The 24,309-nt window shown below is 40.7% G+C and overlaps 2 protein-coding genes across 10 annotated transcripts in view; one reads left to right on the plus strand and one right to left on the minus strand.

Annotated features, from left to right (window-relative positions):
- utp15 (UTP15 small subunit processome component) overlaps positions 1-11,862 on the minus strand; it is a 46,048-nt gene extending 34,186 nt beyond the window's left edge. Inside the window, exons 1-5 of one of the 6 annotated variants that reach the window (XM_059974569.1) lie at positions 11,724-11,862; positions 11,088-11,219; positions 4,030-4,121; positions 3,060-3,191; positions 2,323-2,415 (exon numbers count right to left, since the gene is read on the minus strand). In XM_059974569.1, coding sequence (XP_059830552.1) covers positions 2,323-2,415; positions 3,060-3,149 — 183 coding nt within the window. In that variant the 5' untranslated portion in view covers positions 3,150-3,191; positions 4,030-4,121; positions 11,088-11,219; positions 11,724-11,862. Of the gene's footprint in view, positions 1-2,322; positions 2,416-3,059; positions 3,192-4,029; positions 4,122-11,056; positions 11,679-11,723 lie in introns of those variants that run through there. The other 5 variants (XM_059974565.1, XM_059974570.1, XM_059974567.1 and 2 more) reach the window with 5 other exon arrangements.
- The window catches only part of ankra2 (ankyrin repeat, family A (RFXANK-like), 2), a 29,457-nt gene continuing 16,961 nt past the window's right edge, over positions 11,814-24,309 (plus strand). For all 4 annotated transcript variants that reach the window (XR_009513088.1, XM_059974574.1, XM_059974573.1 and 1 more), the window contains exons 1-6: positions 11,814-11,955; positions 14,006-14,327; positions 17,796-17,948; positions 21,134-21,199; positions 21,543-21,640; positions 23,630-23,755. Coding sequence is in view for 3 of the 4 variants with exons in the window: in XM_059974574.1 (XP_059830557.1) it covers positions 14,039-14,327; positions 17,796-17,948; positions 21,134-21,199; positions 21,543-21,640; positions 23,630-23,755 (732 nt within the window). In the remaining variant the exon portion in view is untranslated. The remainder of the gene's footprint in view (positions 11,956-14,005; positions 14,328-17,795; positions 17,949-21,133; positions 21,200-21,542; positions 21,641-23,629; positions 23,756-24,309) is intronic.

Genomic DNA, 24,309 nt, shown 5'->3' on the forward strand with positions numbered 1-24,309 from the left:
ACCAATTAGCCTGCTTAGTGTGGAGTCTTCCAAACCGGTGTTACTTGAATATTCTGTGCACTTTTCAATCTTATTTTAACTCTGTCCCAACTTTTGTTGAGTGTGTTGCAGCCATCAAATTCTAAATTTGTGTATATTTACAAAATAAAATCAAGTTGGGTCAGTAAAACTATTGAAAATCTTTTCTTTGTACTTTTGTCAGTTAAATAAAGGTTCACATGAATTAACACATCACAGATTTTTGTTTTTATTGCATTTTGGAAAATATCCCAACTTTTATGGAAATAGGGTTTGTATTTTCTACCAATTATATATATGTAAGAAAATATCCACCAACAAGTGCTCTTTCATCATTACGTTTGGATAAGTGGCAACTATCCTACAAGTCAGGGATCTGTGAATTCAAACACTGGTTTGAAGACCTAAGCACACAATCCAGACTAACACTCCACAATGCAAATCAGGCAACTGCCCGACAGGAGTCTGTCACCCATGGCACTTTTCAAAGAACAGGAAGTACTTCAGGTTTTCTAACCAATTCTCAACCCTCTATATAGGTTACCTCTACAAGATATCTAATCACATACAAACGTATTTGTGTTTCTGAGACTACGCTGCAACAATCAGCCAGTTGTTAGTAGTGGCATAGTTATAAATAGCTAGACATAGTTACAGACTCAGGGGCCAATTTAAAACTGAGCAGTGGAGAAATTTCTTCTCTAACAGAGTTGTGAATCTCTGTAACACTTTGCCCCAGAGGCTGATGAAGGGCAGATCAATAGATATAAAGTGCAGATATACCAATATTTGGATATTTGAGGAATTGGGACAGTCACAGAAGAATTGAGACCAGCACAGATGAGTCCTGGTCATAATGAATCGCAGGACATGCTTGCGTTAAGAGCATTGTGAAGGGCCAGGTTGGACACTCCTCTCATATTTTCTTGTGATCTTATGCCATGGTCCTCTAAAGTGCAGCTAGTGACTACAAAGGTCTGCTTTGACAGCACAAATTTATTTCTATTATTTCTTTCCAAAAATGTACAATTTAATGATTTACAATCTCACTGGCACAACAAATGATCAGATAAACCAAACTAACCTAAAGGAATATTCAGGAAAGCACATTAATATAAAGCAGACATAACAATTCTACTTTCCTTAAAACATTTCTATACTGCAAGACCATTAACATCAATCATCTACTCTTACCTTCATATATCTTATTTAATCTTTAAATAAATAGCATTAATCTTTAATATTATTTATTTTTTACTTAGCGATACAATCAAGCAACTGCTCAATATGTTTTAAAACTACAACAAGGGTTCTAAACTTTGAAACGCAACTGAAACCTCATGGAACAACACTGATTGTTAGGTTTCTGATTTAGAATTTTCTTGCATATCATTCAAACAGATTAGCATCTTAACATTATAGTCAAGGTAATTATTACTTTTTAGTTAAATTATGACTGAGCCAAATCAAATTAAAATCTGACAAACTGATTGATCTGCTGAGGGGATAACCTTACAGGAAATACTTACAAGAAACAAAGATGACATTACCAAATTCATGTTGTCTTCTGGTTTAAATAGTGGCTTTTATTGTTAGGGATTGAAGCACATGAATAATCAGGTCCCGAGCAACCCTTCAAAACTTCTTTTTCTTGGGGCATAGGCCACTGATAGCAGGTCACCAGAGTCCCATGTCCTGGGCCGATAGAAAGTTTATAGGCCCTCTGGATTCTGCTTTCACCATATGACTTCAGACTTCTTCCTTCCCCTCCCAGGAATGAGGTCGTAGGAACTTCTGTTGGCATTTCTGTAGCTCTTTTTTTTTTAATATATATATATATAATAATGGGATGGGGTTGCTAGCCCCTTGCCCAACCCTCCTCCTTCATAGCCAAGGTTGGGACCATCAATGGCAAAGTTTACCATTCAAAACTGATGGTAACAAATTTATGCGATTTCCTTATTTGAAAAATATTTGACTTGCCTTGAAGATGCCTTCATTCGAAGGGGAACTAACTCCTGATGAAATACTGGGCAAAATAGATCGCTACTCCATAACTTAAAAGAATGAGAGATAATTTGAAAGGTCCTGAGGTGCATGACAGGGTAGAAAATGCAATAATCTTTCTCCTTGTAAGGGGAGTTAGAAATAAGCGGTTTAACACAGGATGGAGGATTGCCTGTTTAGGACAAATTAGAGGTATTTCTTTATTCAATTATGACTGCATTAAACGGCAGAACAGGTTCAAAGGACGGGTTTCTATTTCCTTTCCCCAGACATTAAATATACTTATACTGAACTCACCCTTGTAGAGGCAGTTACTGCATAGTTGTAGGGAGCAACTGAAGAAATATCTACGTTTGTCACAGCACCAAACTCTTTGATCTGAACTGGAGCCTGAAACAAGGAAAAGGCAAGGATAAACTAATTGCTATTTTCATCAAATGCTCTTTCACAAACAAATGATGTGGCTTCAGATGAGTTCCTCAAAATAATACTTCAAACTTCTTAAAATCCAGTAATATGGACACTGACAACCAATTTCTAGTTAAATAACGAGAAATAACTTGCAAAGAAGGTTCAATGTAACTACTAACTATATATGTTCTGCAATAGGCTGCCTAAAATTCAAAAGTGTGCAGAAGTGGCAACTCTTTAATATTTCTTGGTGTTATAGCTAAATACTCCTACCGTAATTAGAAGCATTCTGATTATTATACACACATATATACATACATATACATACACACATATATACACATGTGTGTGTGTATATATACACACATACACACACACACATATACACATACACACACACACACACACACACACATATATACACATACACACACACACACACATATATATATTACAGAGGCATTTGAAAACCAGCCAAGTGAATTAAGGATGCAGACATTCTCCCTTTTAATTTACAAATTAGTGAATATTAATACTTCCACCAACAAATAAAGAAAAATATGCTCACATGTAATAAATCTGCTCTTTGACCAGCACCCAAAGATTATTTATCATGATCCTACCTTATACTTTTTCCAGTAAACTGTGTCTCGTGTGACAGCTTCACCAAGTTTTGGGTACTTCTGGATTACAGTTGGTTTGTACAAAGTCATTGCTTTTCAATTGGTCTTCCAATTCCACCCTTTCTCATGCACCTGTACAAGATCAAAAATTGAAATACAACATAACAGCCATTGTTCATCCCTTAAACAATAAAACATAGAAAAATTAATTACTTCAAAATAAAATTAAGTATACCTCATGCGAAACTAAAGTGTTCACTGCCCACAAATGACTCATGTATCATACCTTATCAGATATGTCATTCAAGAAAGAAAAGCAAATGTACTAAACTGATGAGGAGAAAATGTTTGCTTGGGTATTCATTCCTGCTGTATCCTCAAAAGACGACTTGAAAACACAAATAGGCTTCCTTTCCCTATAATAAACTATTCTAAAGCTGTTCAGATGTCTACATCAATTATTTCAATTAAATTTCGCATCTGTGCCATATTTCAACTGCTTTCCTAAACATGTCATAAATATCATGAGGAAACTGCCTCCATCATCCCCTCAGACAGTAAAATAATCCTTTTTTGAATGCCCTGTCATTTTCCTATCCCTTATTTTAATCCTATGCCCTTTGATCACAGAAATATCCAATAGGAAATAATCTTGGAAATATCGATCAGGTAACCAACAACCTTCTCCAATCCAAGGAAAACAAACCCAACTTATTCAATCCCATCTCATACCCTGTAAACAAAAAATTGTTGTGGGTTCTGTTCTGGATTAGCTCAGGGTATTCGTATATGTATACGCAAACAAAGGAGACAACACACGTGTTCAAGGCACAAGAAAACACTATTAGAACTGGGAGATGTGCAATACAAAAGTTAAAACAAATCTCTATAGTAGTAGTAGAAGAACACAAATCAAAATTAATACTTATTCTTTAATTGAGCTGATGTGTGGAATGATGCAGCCTCTCACCTCTCTCTCCAACTCAATGTACTGTTCTCTATCTTAGAACAAGCCACCAGCCGTGAACTTGCATCGAACAAAACTCTCTTCCACTTGCCTTCCTGTGAAAAACATGTTTCACTGTCATTTCTGTAAACTTATACTCCCATAACTTTCTCAAAACATTGCTATGTACTTTCTCAAGACAATCCCATTCCAAGCTAACAGCACTTTGCCTTACAGACTTCCATTTTAGGAAATGATAATTCCATTTATCATTGTGATAAAACAAGCGATGTGTCCAGTGCACCTCTCCCAGGCTGAGGTGCAAAGAATGATAGAGGAAGAGAGAGAATGATGGACATCAGGGGCACGAAGGTCAATTTGGAGTGGCCCAATCTAAAACCTCCCCCCCACTCAACCTCTTGCGTACTGGTGGGCCCAGGGTCCCCAATTAGTCAGTAATGAAGCCTCTCCATCAAGGAGACACAGGCTTTACTTAACTCTTATTTTGTGGTGGAGAGAATGGAACAGACCAAAGACTAATGCTTTACAAGACACAGGTGCCGAGCATTTGATTATAAATGGAAATCCTGACTGGTATCAGGGGCCTCTGGTGCAAATGGAGGGTTGAGGAGGAAATATACTACAACATAGGTGTCAAACTCAAGGCCCGCGGGCCATATCCGGCCCACAAGATCATTTTAGATAGATCTATTATTTTAATTATTAATGACCCGCCGATATGAAGCCTATGATTGTAAGTTAATACCAATCATAAAAATAATGCTTGCTCAGCAGTAAACCGAATTTGTGAAGTGAAACACTTTGTAGTTATAGCAGAGACTGAGACACATGAGAACAGGCTGAAAAAACGGAGGCAATGAAAGTTGCGTTCACACACGCCCGACTGATCCGGCCCGCATGAAGCTGCATTTTGCCCAATCCGGCCCGTGACCTAAAATGAGTTTGACACCCCTGTACTACAAGAACGGAAACAACAATCTGATTGGCTATTGGGTAGGGACCACCGATGGAAGCCGAGTATTGATAGTTGTAATACATGAATATATATTTGGAATAAATGTGCAGCAGGGACAGACAGTGCAGGAAAAGTACACGTTTGGCATTTTAAAAGGAACTGTTTTTGTGGGGCTCATGAAGTGGGAGTCTCTTACAATACTGCTATCAAGTTCCATGGTTTGTGTGAAGCAGTACTGGCAGGGGGACATACAATGGTCAGAGACTCCATAGCAAAACTATAAAAACAAGGTGTGTTCAGATGTGCAACTTGAGTTTACAGTCCTCTCTGGCCAGTAAAGCAGAATTCCCAACCTGATTCCATGGACCCCCAGTTAATGGTAGGGGCCCATGGCATTAAAAAAAAGTTGGGAACCCCTATAGCGAAGAAATCAGACAGCAGCTAGAGGATGAAAGTTGATTACGGCCAGTTAAAGAAACATGCCCATCGTTAACTGCTGTCCCAGACATAGTGACTTAGTGGAAAGAATGTCACCGGGAGATGTGAAATGGTGCACTAGAATAATCTGGCCAACACTATCTTTTCCATTCCCATATTGTCAGACTCACAGAATCAATTTGAGTCCATGAGGCAGATAGTGCACTTTTAACAGATTGCCTCATGGGATAAGTCAGCCTTCTGTCGTGGACCGATGGTGCAAGACCCCAATGAGTGTACTCTGCTGCCTGATGAACAGATAATGCCCTTTATCCATGACATCATGCTAAGAGGATCCACCGAGGAAGGGGCAGCTGAAGCCCTGGCATACTGGTAAGCCACGTGAGGGACCAGGAATGGGTGGTGCATCCACAGGAAGCACACAGCCTGAGCCAAACTGGCCAGTTGCTGGGTATCCACTGGGTGTCAGGACATTAAATAATCACAAAGTATGGAATAAGATAACTGAAATATCTCTCACCATTAATAAGCAAGAGCCCCAAAGGTTCATGGCTATTGGGCTACCAGAGGCGGTGCATACACACCAAACTGTCCTGTTATGATCCTTATATAAAGCAATTAGGAAGAAACGTAGCTTTTGTAAGTGAAACTGGAGCAACAACAGGCATACAAGCTTGTTAAGGAAGCAATGGCTCAGGCCCTGCCTATGGCTCCTCATTTGCCCAGACTGTCTTTTAAGCTACAAAACTGCTGTATGGAGTTTATGGCAAAGGCAGAATGGGGTGAACATTCCCCCAGAGGTTCGGTCCTGCACCCTGCCTGACGCAGCTGGAAGATGCACATCCTTTGAAAGACAGCTGCTAGCCTGTACTGGGCATTGGTGGATATGGAGGCCTCACAAGACCTGACCTCCCCATTGTGATGTGCGTGCTCTGAGAGCTCCACTAACAGAGTGAGGAGGGTGCAGCAAATCTCTATTGTGAAACAGAACTGGTACATGACAGAACAGGCAAATAAGGGCTCAGAGAGAGTCAGCAAACCACACAAAACTGTAGCCCACATACCTGTGGATAGAAACAGTACTGAAACTGCCAAACCCCCACCCCCCCATTCCAGTGCCTCTCTCTCCTATTACTTGGGGGTGTCTGAAGTTTACAGACAGATCCAATCCAATCACTGGAAAGCCAGTGTCCAGGGGTGGGGAGCTGCTATACTGAACTCAGTCACAAGTGCAGTTCTGCCACAGCAGGGAGAGGGCAGTTCCAGCCAGCCAGCTCAACTGGCAGCAGACACCTTACCAATGCAGCAAGAAACAAGTCAGCTGCATTTACACACATGGACAGTTATGAATGGAATGGCAGTGTGGATGACAGGGTGGCAATGGCAAAGCTGGCAGATACAGGGAAAGCCTTTGTGGAGACAGACACTTTGGGAAAAGATCTATAGTGGCTAACAAATGAATATCAGTTTTTCCATTTAGACACAACCAGAAAGCCTCTTTATCCCTTGCCTTTAATAATAAACTCCTCCATAACCCCAGATCAACATGTTGCCTTTCATGTGGAGGTCTGCGTGCTTTAAGGACTCCATCAGGTGATGCCAACTCAGACCACCCATGTTGGAATGGCTGTGAACGAGTCGCCAGATGAAGAGTGATCCAACCCTGGCTTCTGAATGGACAGACTCATGTCTGCCCCTCCCGGGCTACACTTTGCCATACGAAACAATAATAAAGTGGACCAGTTAATCTGGGTATGTCAGGTCAACAACCCTGAATTTTGTGCGATGGGACAGTGGGCACATTTGGCTGGTCATTTGGGAGTGGATGGCACAATGGAATGGGTGAGACAACCAGATATATGATTAACAGTACACATAGCAAAAGAAGTTATTAATGTGTGTGGTATTTATCAGGTCAAAAGAAGAGCACCCCAGAGAAGCTGACTGCCCACATTAAAAAGGCAACTGGTCCAGCCCAGGTATGGCAGGTGGATTACATCGGATCCCTGCCACAGCAGCAACGATTTAAATATTTACCATGGTTGACTCCTATTCACACTGAAGGGATTACAGGAGATAATTGGTTGTTATGCAGTTAGATAACAGGTGAAACTGTGAAAGACTGGGCTGCCAGCAGAGGAATTCATTGGGTGTACCAAATACTCTATTACCCTCAAGCATCAGGGTTAATCGAAAGAATTAATGCACTTTTAAAGCAACAGATTTGTTTATTGACACCGACTCACACCTTACAGGGATGGCTGACTGCACTATGCCAAGCCTTCTACAATCTAAACAACAGACCTTTACCCCAAGGGTCACCGATGAACAGGATGATCAAGTGTAGCCGAGAACCAGAGGAGAAAAGCTCCCACAGTACGAAGGAAAGTATGGCTGCACAATCCAAATTCTCTGGTTTGCAAGGAGGAGATTGTAGGAAACAAACAGTAACATTTACCCAAAACACTCCATCCCCGCCTATGTCCTGGTGAATCTCCTCTCACCTTTCCATTATCATATTCTGCTCACAGAGCAACAACCAGAACAGAACACAATATTCAAGCAGAGGTTTAACTATGATTTGTGTAGCTGCACCATCATCTCTCAGTTCTTGTGCCTTCTTAATCACCTCTGCTCCTGCCTCCAAGGATCTTTTGACCAAGGTCCCTCTGTTGTTCAATATTTGCTAGCATGCACTATGTCATAGCCTAGTTTTATCTGTCCTTTTAAAATACATTATCTCAATTTCTTCTGAACTAAACTGTATCTGGCATTTTCTGCTCATCTTATTAACTACATTTTGTCACACAGCATGGAAGCAAGCTCTCAGGCCCATCATGAGCACATCAACCACTAAATACCTACAGTGGCTTGCAAAAGTTTGGGCAGCCCTGGTCAAAATTTGTTACTGTGAATAGCTAAGCAAGTAAAAGATGATCTGATTTCCAAAAGGCATAAAGTTAAAGATGACACATTTCTTTAATATTTTAAGCAAGATTACTTTTTTATTTCCCTCTTTTACAGTTTCAAAATAACAAAAAAGGTAAAGGGTCCAAAGCAAAAGTTTGGGTACCCTGCATGGTCAGTACTTAGTTACACCCCCTTTGGCAAGTATAACAGCTTGTAAACACTTTCTGTAGCCAGCTAAAATTCTTTCAATTCTTGTTTGGGGGATTTTCACCCATTCTTCTTTGCAAAAGGCTTCTAGTTCTGTGAGATTCTTGGGCCGTCTTGCATGCCCTGCTCTTTTGAGGTCTATCCACAGATTTCCAATGATGTTTAGGATGGGGGACTGTGAGGGCCGTGGTAAAACTTTCAGCTTGCGCCTCTTGAGGTAGTCCATTGTGGATGTTTAGGATCATTATCCTGTTGTAGAAGCCATCCTCTTTTCATCTTCAGCTCTTTTCTTTTCTTTTTTTTTTAAACATACGGTATGATGTTTACTTCCAGAATTTGCTGGTACTTAATTGAATTCATTCTTCCCTCTACCAGTGAAATGCTCCCCGTGCCACTGGCTGCAACACAAGCCCAAAAGCACAATTGATCCACCCCCATGCTTAACAGTTGGAGAGGTGTTTTTTCATTAAATTCTACACCCTTTTTTCTCCAAATATACCTTTGCTCATTGAGGCCAAAAAGTTCTATTTTTACTTCATCAGTCCACAGGACTTGTTTCCAAAATGCATCAGGCTTGTTTAGATGTTCCTTTGCAAACTACTGATGCCAAATTTTGTGGTGAGGACGCAGGAATTGTTTTCTTCTGATGACTCTTCCACGAAAGTCATATTTGTGCAGGTGTCGCTGCACAGTAGAACAGCGCACCACCACTCCAGAGTCTGCCAAATCTTCGTGAAGGTTTTTTGCAGTCAAACAGGGGCTCTGATTTGCCTTTCTAGCAATCCTATGAGCCGTTCTCTTGGAAAGTTTTCTTGGTCTTCCAGACCTCAACTTAACCTCCACCATTCCTGTTAACTGCCATTTCTTAATTACATTATGAACTGAGGAAATGGCTACCTGAAAACACTTTGCTATCTTCTTTTAGCCTTCTCTTGCTTTGTGGGCATCATTTATTTTCATTTTCAGAGTGCTAGGCAGCTGCTTAGAGGAGTCCATGGATGCTGATTGTTGAGACAAGGTTTGAGGAGTCAGGGTATTTGCATCACCTGGCTTTTCCTAATTATGACTGTGAACAAGCCATAGCCCTAACAAGCTAATTAAGGTCTGAGACCTTGGTAAAAGTTATCTGAGAGCTCAAATCTCTTGGGGTGCCCAAACTTTTGCATGGTGCTCCTTTCCTTTTTTTCCCACTCTAAAATTGTACAAAACAAAAATAATACACTAACCTTGCTTAAAATGTTGAAAAGAATGTTTCATCTTTAACTTCATGACTTTTGGAGATCAGTTCAACTTCTACTCACTTAACTATTCACACTAACAGAAATTTTGATCAGGGTTGCCCAAACTTCTGCATGCCACTGTATACCATTTCAATTTACCAGAACCCATTCCACAGCCTACTGTCTTGAGCCTTAAATGTTGAGAGTAATTATCACCATCAGCTTCTCAGACAGTGCATTCCAGACTGCAACCACCATGAGTGGAAAAACTTCTTCCTCAGATCCCCTTAAAACCTCCTAGTCCTCACTTACACCTTTGTGACCTGTCTCAAAACATTTCTGCCATGGGAAAATGTTTCCAGTTATCCATTCTATCTATGCCTCAATTTTAAAAGCTCACCTCACTCCCCTGGCACTTTTTAGCTTTTGGACCAGTTTCCCATGTGAGTTATTTTCAAAGCCCCCAGTGGCACACTTCATCTCAAATTTCAAATCAAATTATACAGGATCCCCTTTAACAGAGCTATACTGACTATCCCTGATCAACTGCCAATCTAAAGCAGTTATCTCCTGTTCCAAGAACTTTTTTTCAATCATTTTCCCAAGGATATCTTTTCTATTTTGAATTACCCTACCTACAGCATAATTAAAATTATACTTTATTATTGCTGTATCTTTCTTACAAAAGCTGTTATTTGATTTATCCTCTGCTCTGAAACAGAGCTCCTTTCAAGTGTTATCAACATACTTACCACCAATGACTTCTCCCCTTTACAATTTATAAGATAAACTACATCACGAGCTCCTGAAGCAATATCATTCCTCACCTCTACTGTAATCTCATCCTTTGTTACAGACGCTTCCCGTCTCCTTTCTGCACACCCTTCCAAAATATTTGTGAATATCCAGTTCGTACGACTGTTCACCCCACAATCTGCAAAGGCTCTCAAACCACATCACTTAGGTCTATTAATGCATTCCATTGGTGGTATAAAACTTGTACTGTTAAAAGTACTGTTCGTTACTAATTAAACTTGAGAAGACGAGATTCTGGGGGGGGGGGGGGGATACAAAACACGTTGGAAATACTCTGCCGGTCAGGGAAAAAAAACCCAGCAACTCTGAAATGTCTTCGACCTGAAACGCTTCTCTTCCCAGGGAGGCTGCCTGACATGCCGAGTGTTTCCACCCATTCCCTTTTCAGTTTGGATTTCCAGCAGCCTTGATTCTCTTGGAGCTGTAAGGACTGAGTGAGCAAAACTGGAAAGGTCGGCGAGGCACAGCACGGAGAGCCACTTACCTCGCAGGCGTGCGGCGGTGTCAGCACCTACCCTCAGCAGCCATGCGACCGACCCAGGCGTCACTTCCGCTTCCCGGTCAACTTTATTAACACCAACTGCGCAGGCACAGCTCCTGTCTTTCCTTTTCAGACCAGTCGTGACATCCATCCATCCAAATACAGTCTGAGAACCGAAAGCGGGGCCGTATAAAATGTAATATGAATTAAAGCCTTGCTTAAAGTGCTACAGACAAGCACGGACCGGCGATTATTTATCACTCGGAACTCAGCAAGTCAGGCAGAATCTACGGAGCGGAATAAACAGTCAGCGTGTTGGGTTAGAACTGGTCCTGATGAAGGGTCGACCATTTATTCCCCTCAGCCTGACCGGTTAAATTCCTCCACATTTTGTGTGCGTTGCTGAGATCCCCAGCGTCTGCAGAATCTCTTCATTCACGTTTATTGTCATCTGCCTGTACATACAACCCAACGAAAAAACGTTCCACCGGACTGCGGTGCACCCATAAAACACATAGCATATAAAACAAATATTACCACAAAAAATCATTAAAATATAATTCAAAATGCCAGTAGTGCATAAACAAACGGTACAGGAAACTGTTTGCTGTCCCAGTGTCGGTGGTGGCAGGGTATTTATTAGTCTCACAGCCTGAGAAAAGAAATTTACCCAGTCTGGCGATCCTAGTCCTGATGTTCCTGAGGTTGTGGTAGGGATCCTCAACAACGCTTCGGGCCCATTTCGGAGAAAGTCACGAATTATAACCATGTCCTGGAGCCTGGTTCACTCGGCCGGCGGCCAGAGTTTGAACAAACTTTATTGGCAGCGGAGCGAGCAGTGGGATCATGGGAAGGCGATGGCGGTATCTCCGCCGGGGAGCCGCACGACTCGGTCCCGAAAGGTAAGCGGGGCTGATAAATCCGGCGGTGCCCAACGCCCGAATAGCGAGACGAACGAAGCGTCCCTCTCGCCCGTTAACCTCTCAGTCTCACAGCTTCCGACGAAAGAGAAGCTGTATAGCCCCCTGCTTAATGTTAAGATCTAAATCCTCGTAAGTATATTGTCTAAACACAAGTATTTAGAATGTTGTTCTTGGCGAATAAGCAATGAGCCCGGATGGAATGGGAAAATAAATGTTTCATTGTGACTTTCTCTCTCCAATTGTCAAAGACGGATCGACCCGACACAAAGGCGCATATATCTAGGATGAGACCATAAAACAAGCGATGCTTTATCAAACCTTTACTTTTTATTCATAGCATACTGTGCGGAAGTTGCAGACTGATCTCCCAAAGAGCCAGTCCGGACACTGTCCCCCTCCCGAATCACTATTCTTCACAATCTATAACATTAATCATTACAGGAAATATTATAATTACGAGAGTTAATACAGTTTTAGAATGGCTTCGCTCACGTGCTAAGATACAATTAGATGTAAAATCATTATTGGTTAGTTATAATTATTTTCTGCCAAAGCTAGCCATTAATACCTCATGCTGACACCTCCCCCTACTCTCGAACGTTCTACCCCTACCCCCCCCCCGCCATCCTTCTATTTAGTTATGTTATACTTCAAAATGCTTTGTGTGACCAGATAATCCCTAATTTGAACCTATGTCTAACATTATGAGGGAACAATGTCTGCTACATCACTTGTTGCTTGGTAAGGCTCCCTTTTGGCTGTCCAGCAACTAACATAAGGTACCTATAAGGTAATTGATCATTAGCTAATCATTGTCTTTTAATCTATACCTTTATTTACCTATCTCTTTACTCCATCACAATCTATTAAATTTGCCAACTAGCAAAAAAAATGACAGATAGGACGTCTGTGTAGAAAGAGAACCAGAGTCAATGATTAAGGTCAAAATTCATCTTTCAGAATTGGTATAGTGAGAAAACTACTATCGTTTAAGCCATTGAGAGGGGAGAATAAAGAAAATATGTTTGATCAGATGAAGGGCAAAGCAATCGAGATGACACAAGTACTAATAATTTCATTGTTCAGCTTAGCTTGCCAACCTGGGAAATTATAAACACAGGGAAATGAATAAGGGTAGTAGACAGGGAGAAGTGCTGTCTACAATTAAGTTGCTGAATGAGGCATGAAATCAAAGAGAATGATGGAAATACTCATTGGGCGCAACCTTGAAAACAGAAAAGCTAAATGTTGTACGTGCAACACAGAAAATGCTGAAGGAACTCAACAGGTCAGGCAGCATCTGTGCAAATGAATAAACTGTCGACGTTTCGGGCCGAGACCCTTCTTAAGGACTGGAAAGGAAGGAGGAGGGGAAGGAGGACTAGCTAGGAGGTGATAGATGAAGCCAGGTGAGTGGGAAAGTTAAAGGGCTGGAGACGAAGGAATTTCATAGGAGAAGAGAGTGGACTATGGGAGAAAAGGGGGGGGCACTAAGGGGTGGTGATAGGCAGGTGAGGAACAGAGGTAAGATGCCAGAGTGGGATAGAAGAAGAGGGCAGGAGCAGGAAGGGAAATTACCAGAAGAAACTGATGTTCATGCCATCAAGTTGGAGGCTACCTAAACAAAACACAAGGTGTTGCTCCTCCAACCTGCGAGTGACTTCATTGTTGCAAAAGAGGGGACCAGGGACCGACATGTCAGAACAGGAATGGGGATAGGAATTGAAACAGTTAGTCTCTGGGAATCTGATGTGATTTGAGAAAAAAGTGTTTTGAGAGGATCTAAGGAATAAGATTTATTTTTGCAGAGAGCAAATGATATCTGAAAGCATTTTAAGAAGGTACAGTCAGTTCAGATATTTAGACAGACTCTAAATAAGACTACAGTCAAATGTGGTTAGTGCAGATGGGGATAAAGCTGAACACAGAGGCAGTGTGGCATAGGACCCATTTCTGTGTTGTACAACTCTATGATAACTTCTTACTTCAATGTTCATTGACCTGGTCTCATTTAATATTTTACTGACAGATGGAATAGCAGATTTTACTTAGTTGAATAAAAATGGCTGCAGTGGAGAACCTGGCTGGTGAGGCTGAATCAACTGAAGGTGGAAACGAGAATAATTCTTCATTTGCCGAAATTCCATACATCAAGGTGGAGCCACATGCTGAAAGTCTTGCAGAAGTGGCTCCTTCACAAAATGTTGCTATGGGAATGAAATTTGTTCTTCCCAATCGATTTGATATGAATGTTTGCTCTCGATTTGTGAAGTCTCTGAATGAGGAAGAAAGTAAAAATATTCAGGATCAGGTGAATTCTGACCTGGAAGTGGCCTCTGTATTATTTAAAGGTGGGTAATAAGTAAATGTTTTAGATTGACTCTACAGTAGCACCCTTAACTAAAAAAGTAGTGGTTAGTGTTTAGGTTCTGAACATGTTCAGGGTTAATGAAACTATATGGATGATTCCTTTGATATAATTGACTGAAACAAAGGAAATATCAAAACAAAGAGAGAAAATTATTGATTATGGTACCACTAATCTAAGGAGACAATTCCAATGGGCTTTATAGCTTGGGAAATCACTCTTTTAAAAAAAAGTACAAGTAGATAAAAACTTTGGCTAATGTACAACAGTAATCTCAGTTATTCTTGGAAAACCATAAATCATATGAACTAATTACCTGTTGGCAGAACTATGCGTACAAATCTGCAGAAGTGTATTTTGAATATCATACAATGTACCACATTTCTTGTGTGTCAAAGAAGGAAGAGCTAACCAATGATAGCTCAATCATTTTGAAATCATAGTTCTAATTCCATATACCAAGTTTTTATTGTATCTGTTCATTTCTCAGGATGAAGGTGTCACTGGCAAAGCCAACATTCATTGTCCATTGCCTGAAATCTTGGAAATTGGGTAGACTGTTCATATGTAGAGCCTAGGGAGGCGCTGTAGGCAAAACAATATTGCCATTAAATGGGCAGTTAAGCTCATTGTACTACATGTTGTCATGTTGAAAAGCCTTGGAAATGTTTTATAATCTAAGCAGTGCAGTCATTCTGATGAAGGCACTTGGATAGAGAATTCTGGGATTTTGACTAACCATTGATCAGGAAGAGTGACATATTTCCCTGTGAGGATTTTAGTCTAGTTATGTTTATAACTGTCCTCCATTGGCACTACATTAAGTGTGTTATCCATATGACAAAGCTACTAAAAGATAAAATAAAAAGACCAGAGGACTGCTTAATTTTAAATGGTCCTTTATCACAAAATATCCAAGTATAAATAGCTATCACAGTAGAAAAGTTTAATGCTCACTGAACTTTATTTTGAATATTGTAAACAAGCTAGGTCATCTAAGTTCAAAAGTAAATCATACTGAGTGTCTATTATCTATAGGACAATTCAGAAACTACTTGGAGATAATTAAATGTTTTGAATCATGGCAAAGATACAGTGGCCTTTTTCCAGTAGAAGAAAATGAATGGGGCCATTTTTTTTAAAAAAAAAAGCTGGTAACATGCTATTTGTAGGCCATTGCATTCCTTATTTGGATGTCTGCACATTGCAGCAAACCACATGTGATCCCTTACTTTCTGCCTGGATCTAGCACTAAGTGCAGGAGTACTTTAGATATACCTGCACCGAGAGCTGGAAACATTTTGTATCTTGTTTCTTAGCAGTTGTCTGTTTCCACCCTCGACAACAATTAGGCACAAAGAGAATCTGTATTAATTAATAATTACCTTTATTAGTTCAATTAAAAACATGCAATTCATATGGTTTGGTTAAAGCAAATATGCAATTCATACAAGACTAAATATCTGTACACACACTCACTAGGGTTCCTGGACAATCCCTGAACAAGCTATTGAAAAGGAATATACCCAGGAATAGGAAGTTACGTGGCCAGGTGTCTTCTTGATCCTGACATAATCTCCACATTTCCAGTGTGGGATCATCAACTTCCATGCTGATTAATCTTCAGAGATTTTGATGCTTCTACACCCAAGGTCAACCATTTTTATCCGCTTATCAGACTGAACTGTTGTGGGTCTGGCCTACCTATGTCATCTTCTCCTACACCTCGCTCAAGTCTACAGGCAGCACTATTTTTCAGCTTTTCCACCAGATAAGGACCTGCCTTATGTCTCATTCTTTGCTCTCTCTGAGTCAGGCCAATTCAGCCAAGTCACCCAAAAACTGAGCCTGCAAATTCTGCCTTAAAATAAAGATCACAGACTGTGTCTTATGTCAAAATGATCTCTCGTTTAGCAGATTATTGTTAGCGACCTCATTGTGTCCATTTTCAATTGATGTGATCAAGCCATCCCTGAACAAGAACCAGTTTACAAGATGGTAGTCACAAGAACAGTCTCACAAATGACATCTTCCATTCTTTCCACCATATGGCAAGAACAAATGCATCTGCTTTGTCTGCTTCCACTGCCTTTGGCTCATCCCAGTTAGCTGTTTTGCAAATTTTAGTTCCATTATGGCTAACATAGCTTTACCTAGCATGGCCCTATTCATTTGAAATGGGGTCACCAACTTGCATGAAAACAAAAACTCGTTTGCTAGCCTTTAAGCTTTCGTTAATGCTGCTGTTTTAGGTAAATACTGTATGTTTAATTAGTTTTAGAACTTAATTTTCTTTTTAACAGTGTTAAATATATTTCAACCTTTAAATGTTTCTGATCCTTGGCAACTGGGTCTCAGAATCCATTGCCTGATGAACACTGTATATCACTCTGTTTTTGCAGATCCCTGAGCTCATTTGGAGCTATGTAGCAGCAAAGATCTGCTAGGTCCCAGGCGACTATAAATATGATCCATTTCAAGTTAAAAAGTCATTATTTTTTCCAAATAGAGTCCATCAATATGAATGATACCCTGACTAAAAAGAACTTGGCTGTTATGCAACAGTATGTTAACTTCAGATGTATTCGCAGTAGATAAGATTTAAAGTAAAATCTATTTAAGTCATGCAGAACAAGTGAATATTGTATTATTACATGGCCTGATGACAAAAGGAAGAGACACTAAGCAGACCAATAATGAAGTGCAAAAATTGTTAGCATCACGTGTAAGAGAGAAGATCATGTCTGCCATCTACAAGGCTGAGGTCAGCAGTGTATTGGAATACTCACCACTCATCTGGATGAGTGCAGCTCCATCAACATGCAAGATACTTGACACCATCCAATACAAGGCAATTTGATTGGGACCCCTTCCACAAGCATCCATTCCCTCCACCATCGACGAACAGTTCAGCAGTGTGTACTACCTACAAGATGCACTGCAACAATGCACCAAAGTTCCTAATGCAGCACCTTCCAGACCCACGACCGCTACCATCTAGAAGGATGAAAACAGCAGATACTTGGGAGCACCACCACTTGGAAATCCCCCTCCAAGTCGTTCACCATCCTGACTTGGAAAATATCGCCATTACTTCATTGTCGCTGGGTCAACATCATGAAATTCCCTCCCTAACACCACTGCGGGTGTACCTACACCTCAGGGACTACACAGGTTCAAGAAGGCAGCTGATCACCACCTTCTCAAAGGCAACTAGGGATGGGCAATGCATGCTGGCTTAGCAGGCGATGCCCCCATCCTGTAAACGAATAAATAAATAGTTATTTTTCCTTCCTTTCCTTTTTCCTTCCTAAACCTAGTTTCCATTCTGCAGCTCATGACTGACTTTAAAGTTAATATTTGTCCAAAACATCAAATTTGTGAATTAGCAGCTTAAATTTTCATACAAAATTTTATATTTTCAGGTTTAAAATACTTGTATTTTTTGCAGCTGAGTGCAATATACAAACTTCTCCTGGAATTCAAGTAAGACACGTCTACACACCATCTGTAACCAAGCATTTCTCACCCATTAAACAGTCAACAACCCTGACTAACAAACATCGTGGAAATGAAATATCTGCAGCACCCTTACTCTTGCACTGTAAGTCTGATACTGTATTAATTTATTTGCACTAAAATTGCCTTTTACATACTGCATTACATAGTATTTAATAATGAAGGTAAATTTTTGCATGAGTGTATGAAATTGTTTAGCTAAAATGGATTAGTGTCTTTTAAAAGAATGGATAAAATTCTTTATTCTTTTAAATTAATAAATCACATTTTTTCTTTTATATATGTAATTGTCAGCTGACGATGTAGTTTTTCAGACTCCTATCTCATATTTGGCAGATATGCATACCATTAGCTTCACAGTGAAGTAAAGAAAGTTTATAAAAGTAACTTGGTCCACTTTGAAGTAAAAGGAAGTAGTTTTGGCTGCTGGTGTGGAAAGAAGTTCTGTCATCATGGCTTCTCAAGTCAAGTCACTTTTTATTGTCATTTCGACCATAACTGCTGATACAGTACACAGTAAAAATGAGACAAAGTTTTTCAGGACCATGGTGCTACATGAAGCAATATAAAACAACACAGAAAAAACTGCACTAGACTACAGACCTACCCAGGACTGCATAAAGTGCACAAAACAGTGCAGGCATTACAATAAATAATAAACAAGATAATAGGCACAGTAGAGGGCAGTAAGTTGGTGTCAGTCCAGTCTCTGGGTATTGAGGAATCTGATGGCTTGGGGGGAAGAAACCGTTACAATGTCTGGTCGTGAAAGCCCGAATGCTTCAGTGTCTTTTCCCAGATGGCAGGAGGGAGAAGAGTTTGTATGAGGGGTGCGTGGGGTCCTTCATAATGCTGTTCCCTTTGCGAATGCAGTGTGTGGTGTAAATGTCCTTAATGGCGGGAAGAGAGACCCCAATGATCTCAGCTGACCTCACTATCCGCTGCAGGGTCTTGCGCTCCGAGATGGTGCAGTTTCAGAACCAGGTAGTGATGCAGCTGCTCAGGATTCTCTCAATACAACCTCTGTAGAATACTGAGGATGTGGGGGTGGGAAATGGACTTTCCTCAGCCTTCACAGGAAGTAGAGACGCTGCTGGACTTACTTTGCTATGGAGCTGGTGTTGAGGGACTAGGTGAGATTCTCCACCAGATGAACACCAAGAAATTTGGTGCTCTTAACAATCTCTACCGAGGAGCTGTCGATGTTCAGTGGGGAGTGGTCGTTCCATGCCCTCCTGAAGTCAACAACCATCTCTTTTGTTTTGTTCACATTCAGAGACACGTTGTTGGCTCTGCACCAGTCTGTTAGCCGCTGCACCTCTTCTCTGTATGCTGACTCGTTGTTCTTGCTGATGAGACCCACCACGGTCGTGTCATCGGCGAACTTGATGATGTGGTTCGAGCTGTGTGTTGCAGCACAGTCATGGGTCAGCAGAGTGAACAGCAGTGGACTGAGCACACAACCCTGGGGAGCCCCCATGCTCAGTGTGATGGTGTTAGAGATGCTGCTTCCGAACCGGACGGTCTGGGGTCTCCCAGTCAGGAAGTCTAGGATCCAGTTGCAGAGGGAGGTGTTAAGGCCCAATAGGCTCAGCTTTCCAATCATTTTCTGAGGAATGATTGTGTTGAATGCTGAACTGAAGAATATGAACAGCATTTGCACGTACGTGTCTTTTTTGTGCAGGTGGGTTAAGGCCAGGTGGAGGATGATGGCAATGGTGTCGTCTGTTGAGCGGTTGGGACAGTATGCGAACTGCAGAGGGTCCAATGAGGGGGGCAGCAGGGTCTTGATGTGCCTCATGATGAGCCTCTTGAAACACTTCATGATGATGGATGTGAGTGCAACAGAACAGTAGTCATTTAGGCAGGACACTGAAGACTACTTCGGCACAGGGATGGTGGCGGCCTTGAAGCACGTTGGAACAACGGTGCTGCTCAGGGAGATGTTGAAGATGTCAGTGAGAACATCTGCAAGCTGGTCTGCTCATCCTTTAAGCACTCTGCCAAGAATATTGTCTGGTCCAGCAGCCTTCCGTGGGATGACCTTGCACAGGGTTCTCCTCACATCGGCCACAGTGAGACACAGCACCGAGTCATTTGGAGGAGGGGTGGGCTTCCTCTCCGCCACGTCATTTTCTGCCTCAAACCGAGCGTAGAAGTTGTTCAGTGCATCTGGGAGGGAGGCATCACCGGCACAGTCAAGTGACGTCGTCCTGTAGTTGGTGATGTCCTGAATGCTCTTCCACATGCACCGAGTGTCGTCACTGTCCTGAAAGTGGCTGTAGATTCGCTGGATGTGTCCACGCTTTGCCCCTCTGATGACCCGGGACAGTCTGGCCCTCGCTGTTGTTAGGGCTATCTTGTCACCTGTGCTGAAGGCAAAGTCATGGGTCCTTAGCAGCGCACGCACTTCTGCTGTCATCCCTGGCTTCTGGTTGGAGCATGTAGTGATCATCTTAGACACGATGTCATCAATGCACTTGCTGATGTAGTTAGTCACTGATGCCGTGTACTTCTCTTAGTTGGTAGAGTCGCCATCGGTTGCAGCCTCCCTGAACGTGCCAGTCAGTGTGCTCAAAGCAGTCTTGAAGAGCAGAGATGGCTCTGCTGGCCAGGTTTTCACCTGCTTCTGAACTGGTCTGGAGCGTCTGACAAGCGGTCTGTATGCTGGTATCTTGGAAATTTGATTTTGAGAATAAACTGTGTCAAACTGTGTCGATTTACTAGGATGTTACTCGATTTACTAGGATGTTACCTGGGTTTCAGCAATTAAGTTACAGAGAAAGGTTGAACAAGTTAGGTCTCTATTCATTGGAGCGTAGAAGGTTGAGGGGGGATTTGATCGAGGTATTTAAAATTTTGAGAGGGATAGATAGAGTTGACATGAACAGGCTGTTTCCATTGAGAGTAGGGGAGATTCAAACTAGAGGACATGATTTGAGAGTTAGGGGGCAGAAGTTTAAGGGAAACACGAGGGGGTATTTCTTTACTCAAAGAGTGATAGCTGTGTGGAATGAGCTTCCTGTAGAAGTAGTAGAGGCCAGTTCAGTTGTGTCATTTAAGGTAAAATTGGATAGGTATATGGACAGGAAAGGAGTGGAGGGTTATGGGCTGAGTGCGGGTAGGTGGGACTAGGTGAGATTAAGGGTTCGGCACGGACTAGGAGGGCCAAGATGGCCTGTTTCTGTGCTGTGATTGTTATATGGTTATATGGTTAAACAAATGCTTTTATTTTCTATTGTGCATCTAACTTTAAATATCTTTTTCTAGCTTTGTCTGTACATCAGCTGGCAGCCCAAGGAGAATTGCTTTATTTGGCAAGCCGTGTAGAGCAAGGTGAGTTCTTCACAACTTGACATGTTTTGTTGTATATCTCATTGAACTCAGCATGATTTAGCACTAAGCTCAAGAGTGATTTAAGTTTGTTCAGGGTTATTAATCTGTTGAACCCTTTCCCTCTCACACTGCCTCAATCCCTACAGGGCTCTGGGCATTTAGTCATTGAGTATATTCAAGGCTGGAAATGATGGGCTTTTGAAATCAGCTGGGACAGTGGAGCTGCGATATAAGATCAGCCATCATTTTGTTAAAGGGCAGAGCAGGCTCAAGGAATTTTCTACTCTTTCTATTTTTATGTGTGCAAAATGGAGTGAATGCCTCTGTTTTATATAATTTCTAGACAATCTTCTAAACATGCAAGATGAGCAAGGGTTTACTCCACTCATGTGGGCAGCAGCTCATGGACAAATTGCAGTGGTGGAGTTTCTACTACAGAATGTAAGGAACTTACCTATGTTCTTTCTGTACTAACAGTAGTTAATAACAGAAATATATTATTGTTAGAATAGGTCTAATAAAAGAAGCAAGATAAATGTGAGAAAATGTTTTAGCTTTCATACTCCTCTATGCAATTAGTAAAGTGTGTACACTTTACTTAGTAAGGAGATTCCCTATCTTTTTGATGGTAAGATTGATGGATACAATTTGTTTTAGAATTTGGAAAATGTTGGTTGCTTGGAAACCTCGAGCTGTTGGTACGTAGCCATCCCCACTGCTCAATGGGTCATAATCCCAGTGTTGCTCACTGAAGTCCTGTAAGTGTAGTATATTAGTGCCAGCCTTCCAAGGGGTCAAGCTGCCCATCTGCCCTACAACATTCATGTTTTGGGAATTATTTTAATATATTTTTAGTTCTTTCATCTACTGAAGGTACTGATTCAAGAAAAATTTTATAGCTACCATCCTGGATAGGAGTTTGGTGTGTGATCTTAAGCAACATTATAAGCAGTATTTCCCCCACCACCCTCCATTTTTTTTAAGAACAGAAGGAAGGGGAATACTCTTACTTCACTGAGACTAATTACATCATGATTATTATATCTCTAGTAAGATTAGTGAATTCAGCTGTGAATTTGGTATTCTATATGAAATAATTATACTGCTTCGTATTTTCACCTCTGAGGGGTTTAGAAACCAGGTGGATTTTTGCTGCTTTTTCTTTTACTGTGATCCACCATTTTATAAATATTCATCTGGGCAGTGAAAAGCCCATAGATATCATTCAAGAAAATGTGCTGATGAATTGATGTGCAAAGAAGGTCTTTTATTTCTTTTTTCATTCTGTGGGATGTGAGTGCCTTTGGTAACTTTTGAACCACTGACGACCATATGGTAAAGCAGTTCTTGCAGAGCTATTAGAAAATAGAAATACAGTAATATTGAAATTGCGTGCACCTGATAGAAGACAATGTTCACATGAGTTTTATGTCCGTGTCCATCTGGATTGTAGAAGTACCAGTTTTGGGAGATGTTGCTGGAAAAAAAAAACATAATAATCTGAACAACACACACAAAATGCTGGTGGACCACAGCAGGCCAGGCAGCATCTATAAGGAGAAGCACTGTCGACATTTCAGGCCGAGACCCTTTGTCAGGAATTGTTTGAATTTCCAGCATCTGCAGATTTCCTTGTGTTTGCATAATAATCTGAACTCTAGTGGCATTGACTTCCAGCAAGGACATCGTCTTCCTTTGAAGCAGAAATAATTGCAGCCACTGGAGGAGCTTATCTCAATAGTCTCCCTCCAGCCTCACTAGACTCTAATTCACTCCCATTATACTCAAGTCTTTTGATGCTACGTCTAAATAATTACTTAATTACAGTGTCAGCTACTCGTATTTTTCCACTAGAATTTTTTAGTCCATGATTGGGTCAAGTATGCAATGAAGCGTGAAATTGAAATGGTGCAGTTGGAATCCAGTTGCGTTATTTTTGAGTATTTACAACTTGATAAGACTATAAATAACTCTAAATGACGGGCTTGATATAACATTAATTAGCACATTAGGATTTATCCTGCTTTTTGTTATTCAAGCTCATTGCTGAGCATGGCAACTACTGAAGAAAAATTTAACTGGAGTTCAGCAAGGTGTAGAGCACGTGTATCTAATGCTAACTTCAGCAATTTGTGTCTATTCTCCCAGCCTTCATTCTGTCCTGTGTACACAATTTGATGTTTCTTTCCACATCCCCTCTTAAAGGATATCTGAGTTTTCCAATTATATTGAAACACAAACAGCTTTAAATTATGATTCATAAATATTTGATCAAAGAAATATTTAAATATTGTACAGAATTTAGCTCTAACTACTTTAATTTCTCAATCTAAAATAAATGCTCATGTTATTTTATTACAAGGCATTATAAGTGCAGGTTTTTGCTTTGTTTTAAAAATGAAACTGACACTACGCATTTATATTTGAAAGGGAGGTGATCCACATCTTTTAGCAAATGGCAGGGAGAGTGCACTTTCATTGGCCAGCAGTAAAGGCTACTCAAACATTGTAAACATGCTGCTTGACTTTGGGTGTAATGTAAATGAATATGACTGGGTAAGTGCCATCGTTATTTTATTTGTCAGTATTTTTCTTTATATAGAAATCAAATGATATTTTGAACAAAATTTGAGCAAATATAAGTGCAATGAAAAACCTTCAGCTTGGAGCAATTTGTCATTGAATTTACTGTAATTTGTTTCTCTCTATTTGCTTATTCAAACCATATGTTCTGATAACATAATGGAGAAACTTGGAGGTAGTTTTTGAGCCAAAAGCCTGAGGTCAGTGAAATAGTATCAACAAGGATAGTCATTTATGCATATATCTCAGCAGTTTTTCATTTGAGATTTGAATGCTAGGTATATTTTCCCATTTTTCCAAGCTAAATACCTCTTAAGCGTTTGTGGATACAGTGAACAAGAATGTGTGGTTGACAACAAATCATTTGTCACTTGCATTCATTACACTGTAAATCTCACAGCAATTTCTTCCTGAGTTATCATCAAATGTAGAGAAATATCTTGCACCTCCACAGGATGTGCAGTTGCAATCTTTATAGGCAGTAAAATAATTAAGTTATTGGAGCTGTAATTAATACTTACGTCAGT

This window comes from Hypanus sabinus, chromosome 7, assembly GCF_030144855.1.
Source record: "Hypanus sabinus isolate sHypSab1 chromosome 7, sHypSab1.hap1, whole genome shotgun sequence".
In the NCBI taxonomy this organism is placed as follows: Eukaryota; Metazoa; Chordata; class Chondrichthyes; order Myliobatiformes; family Dasyatidae; genus Hypanus; species Hypanus sabinus.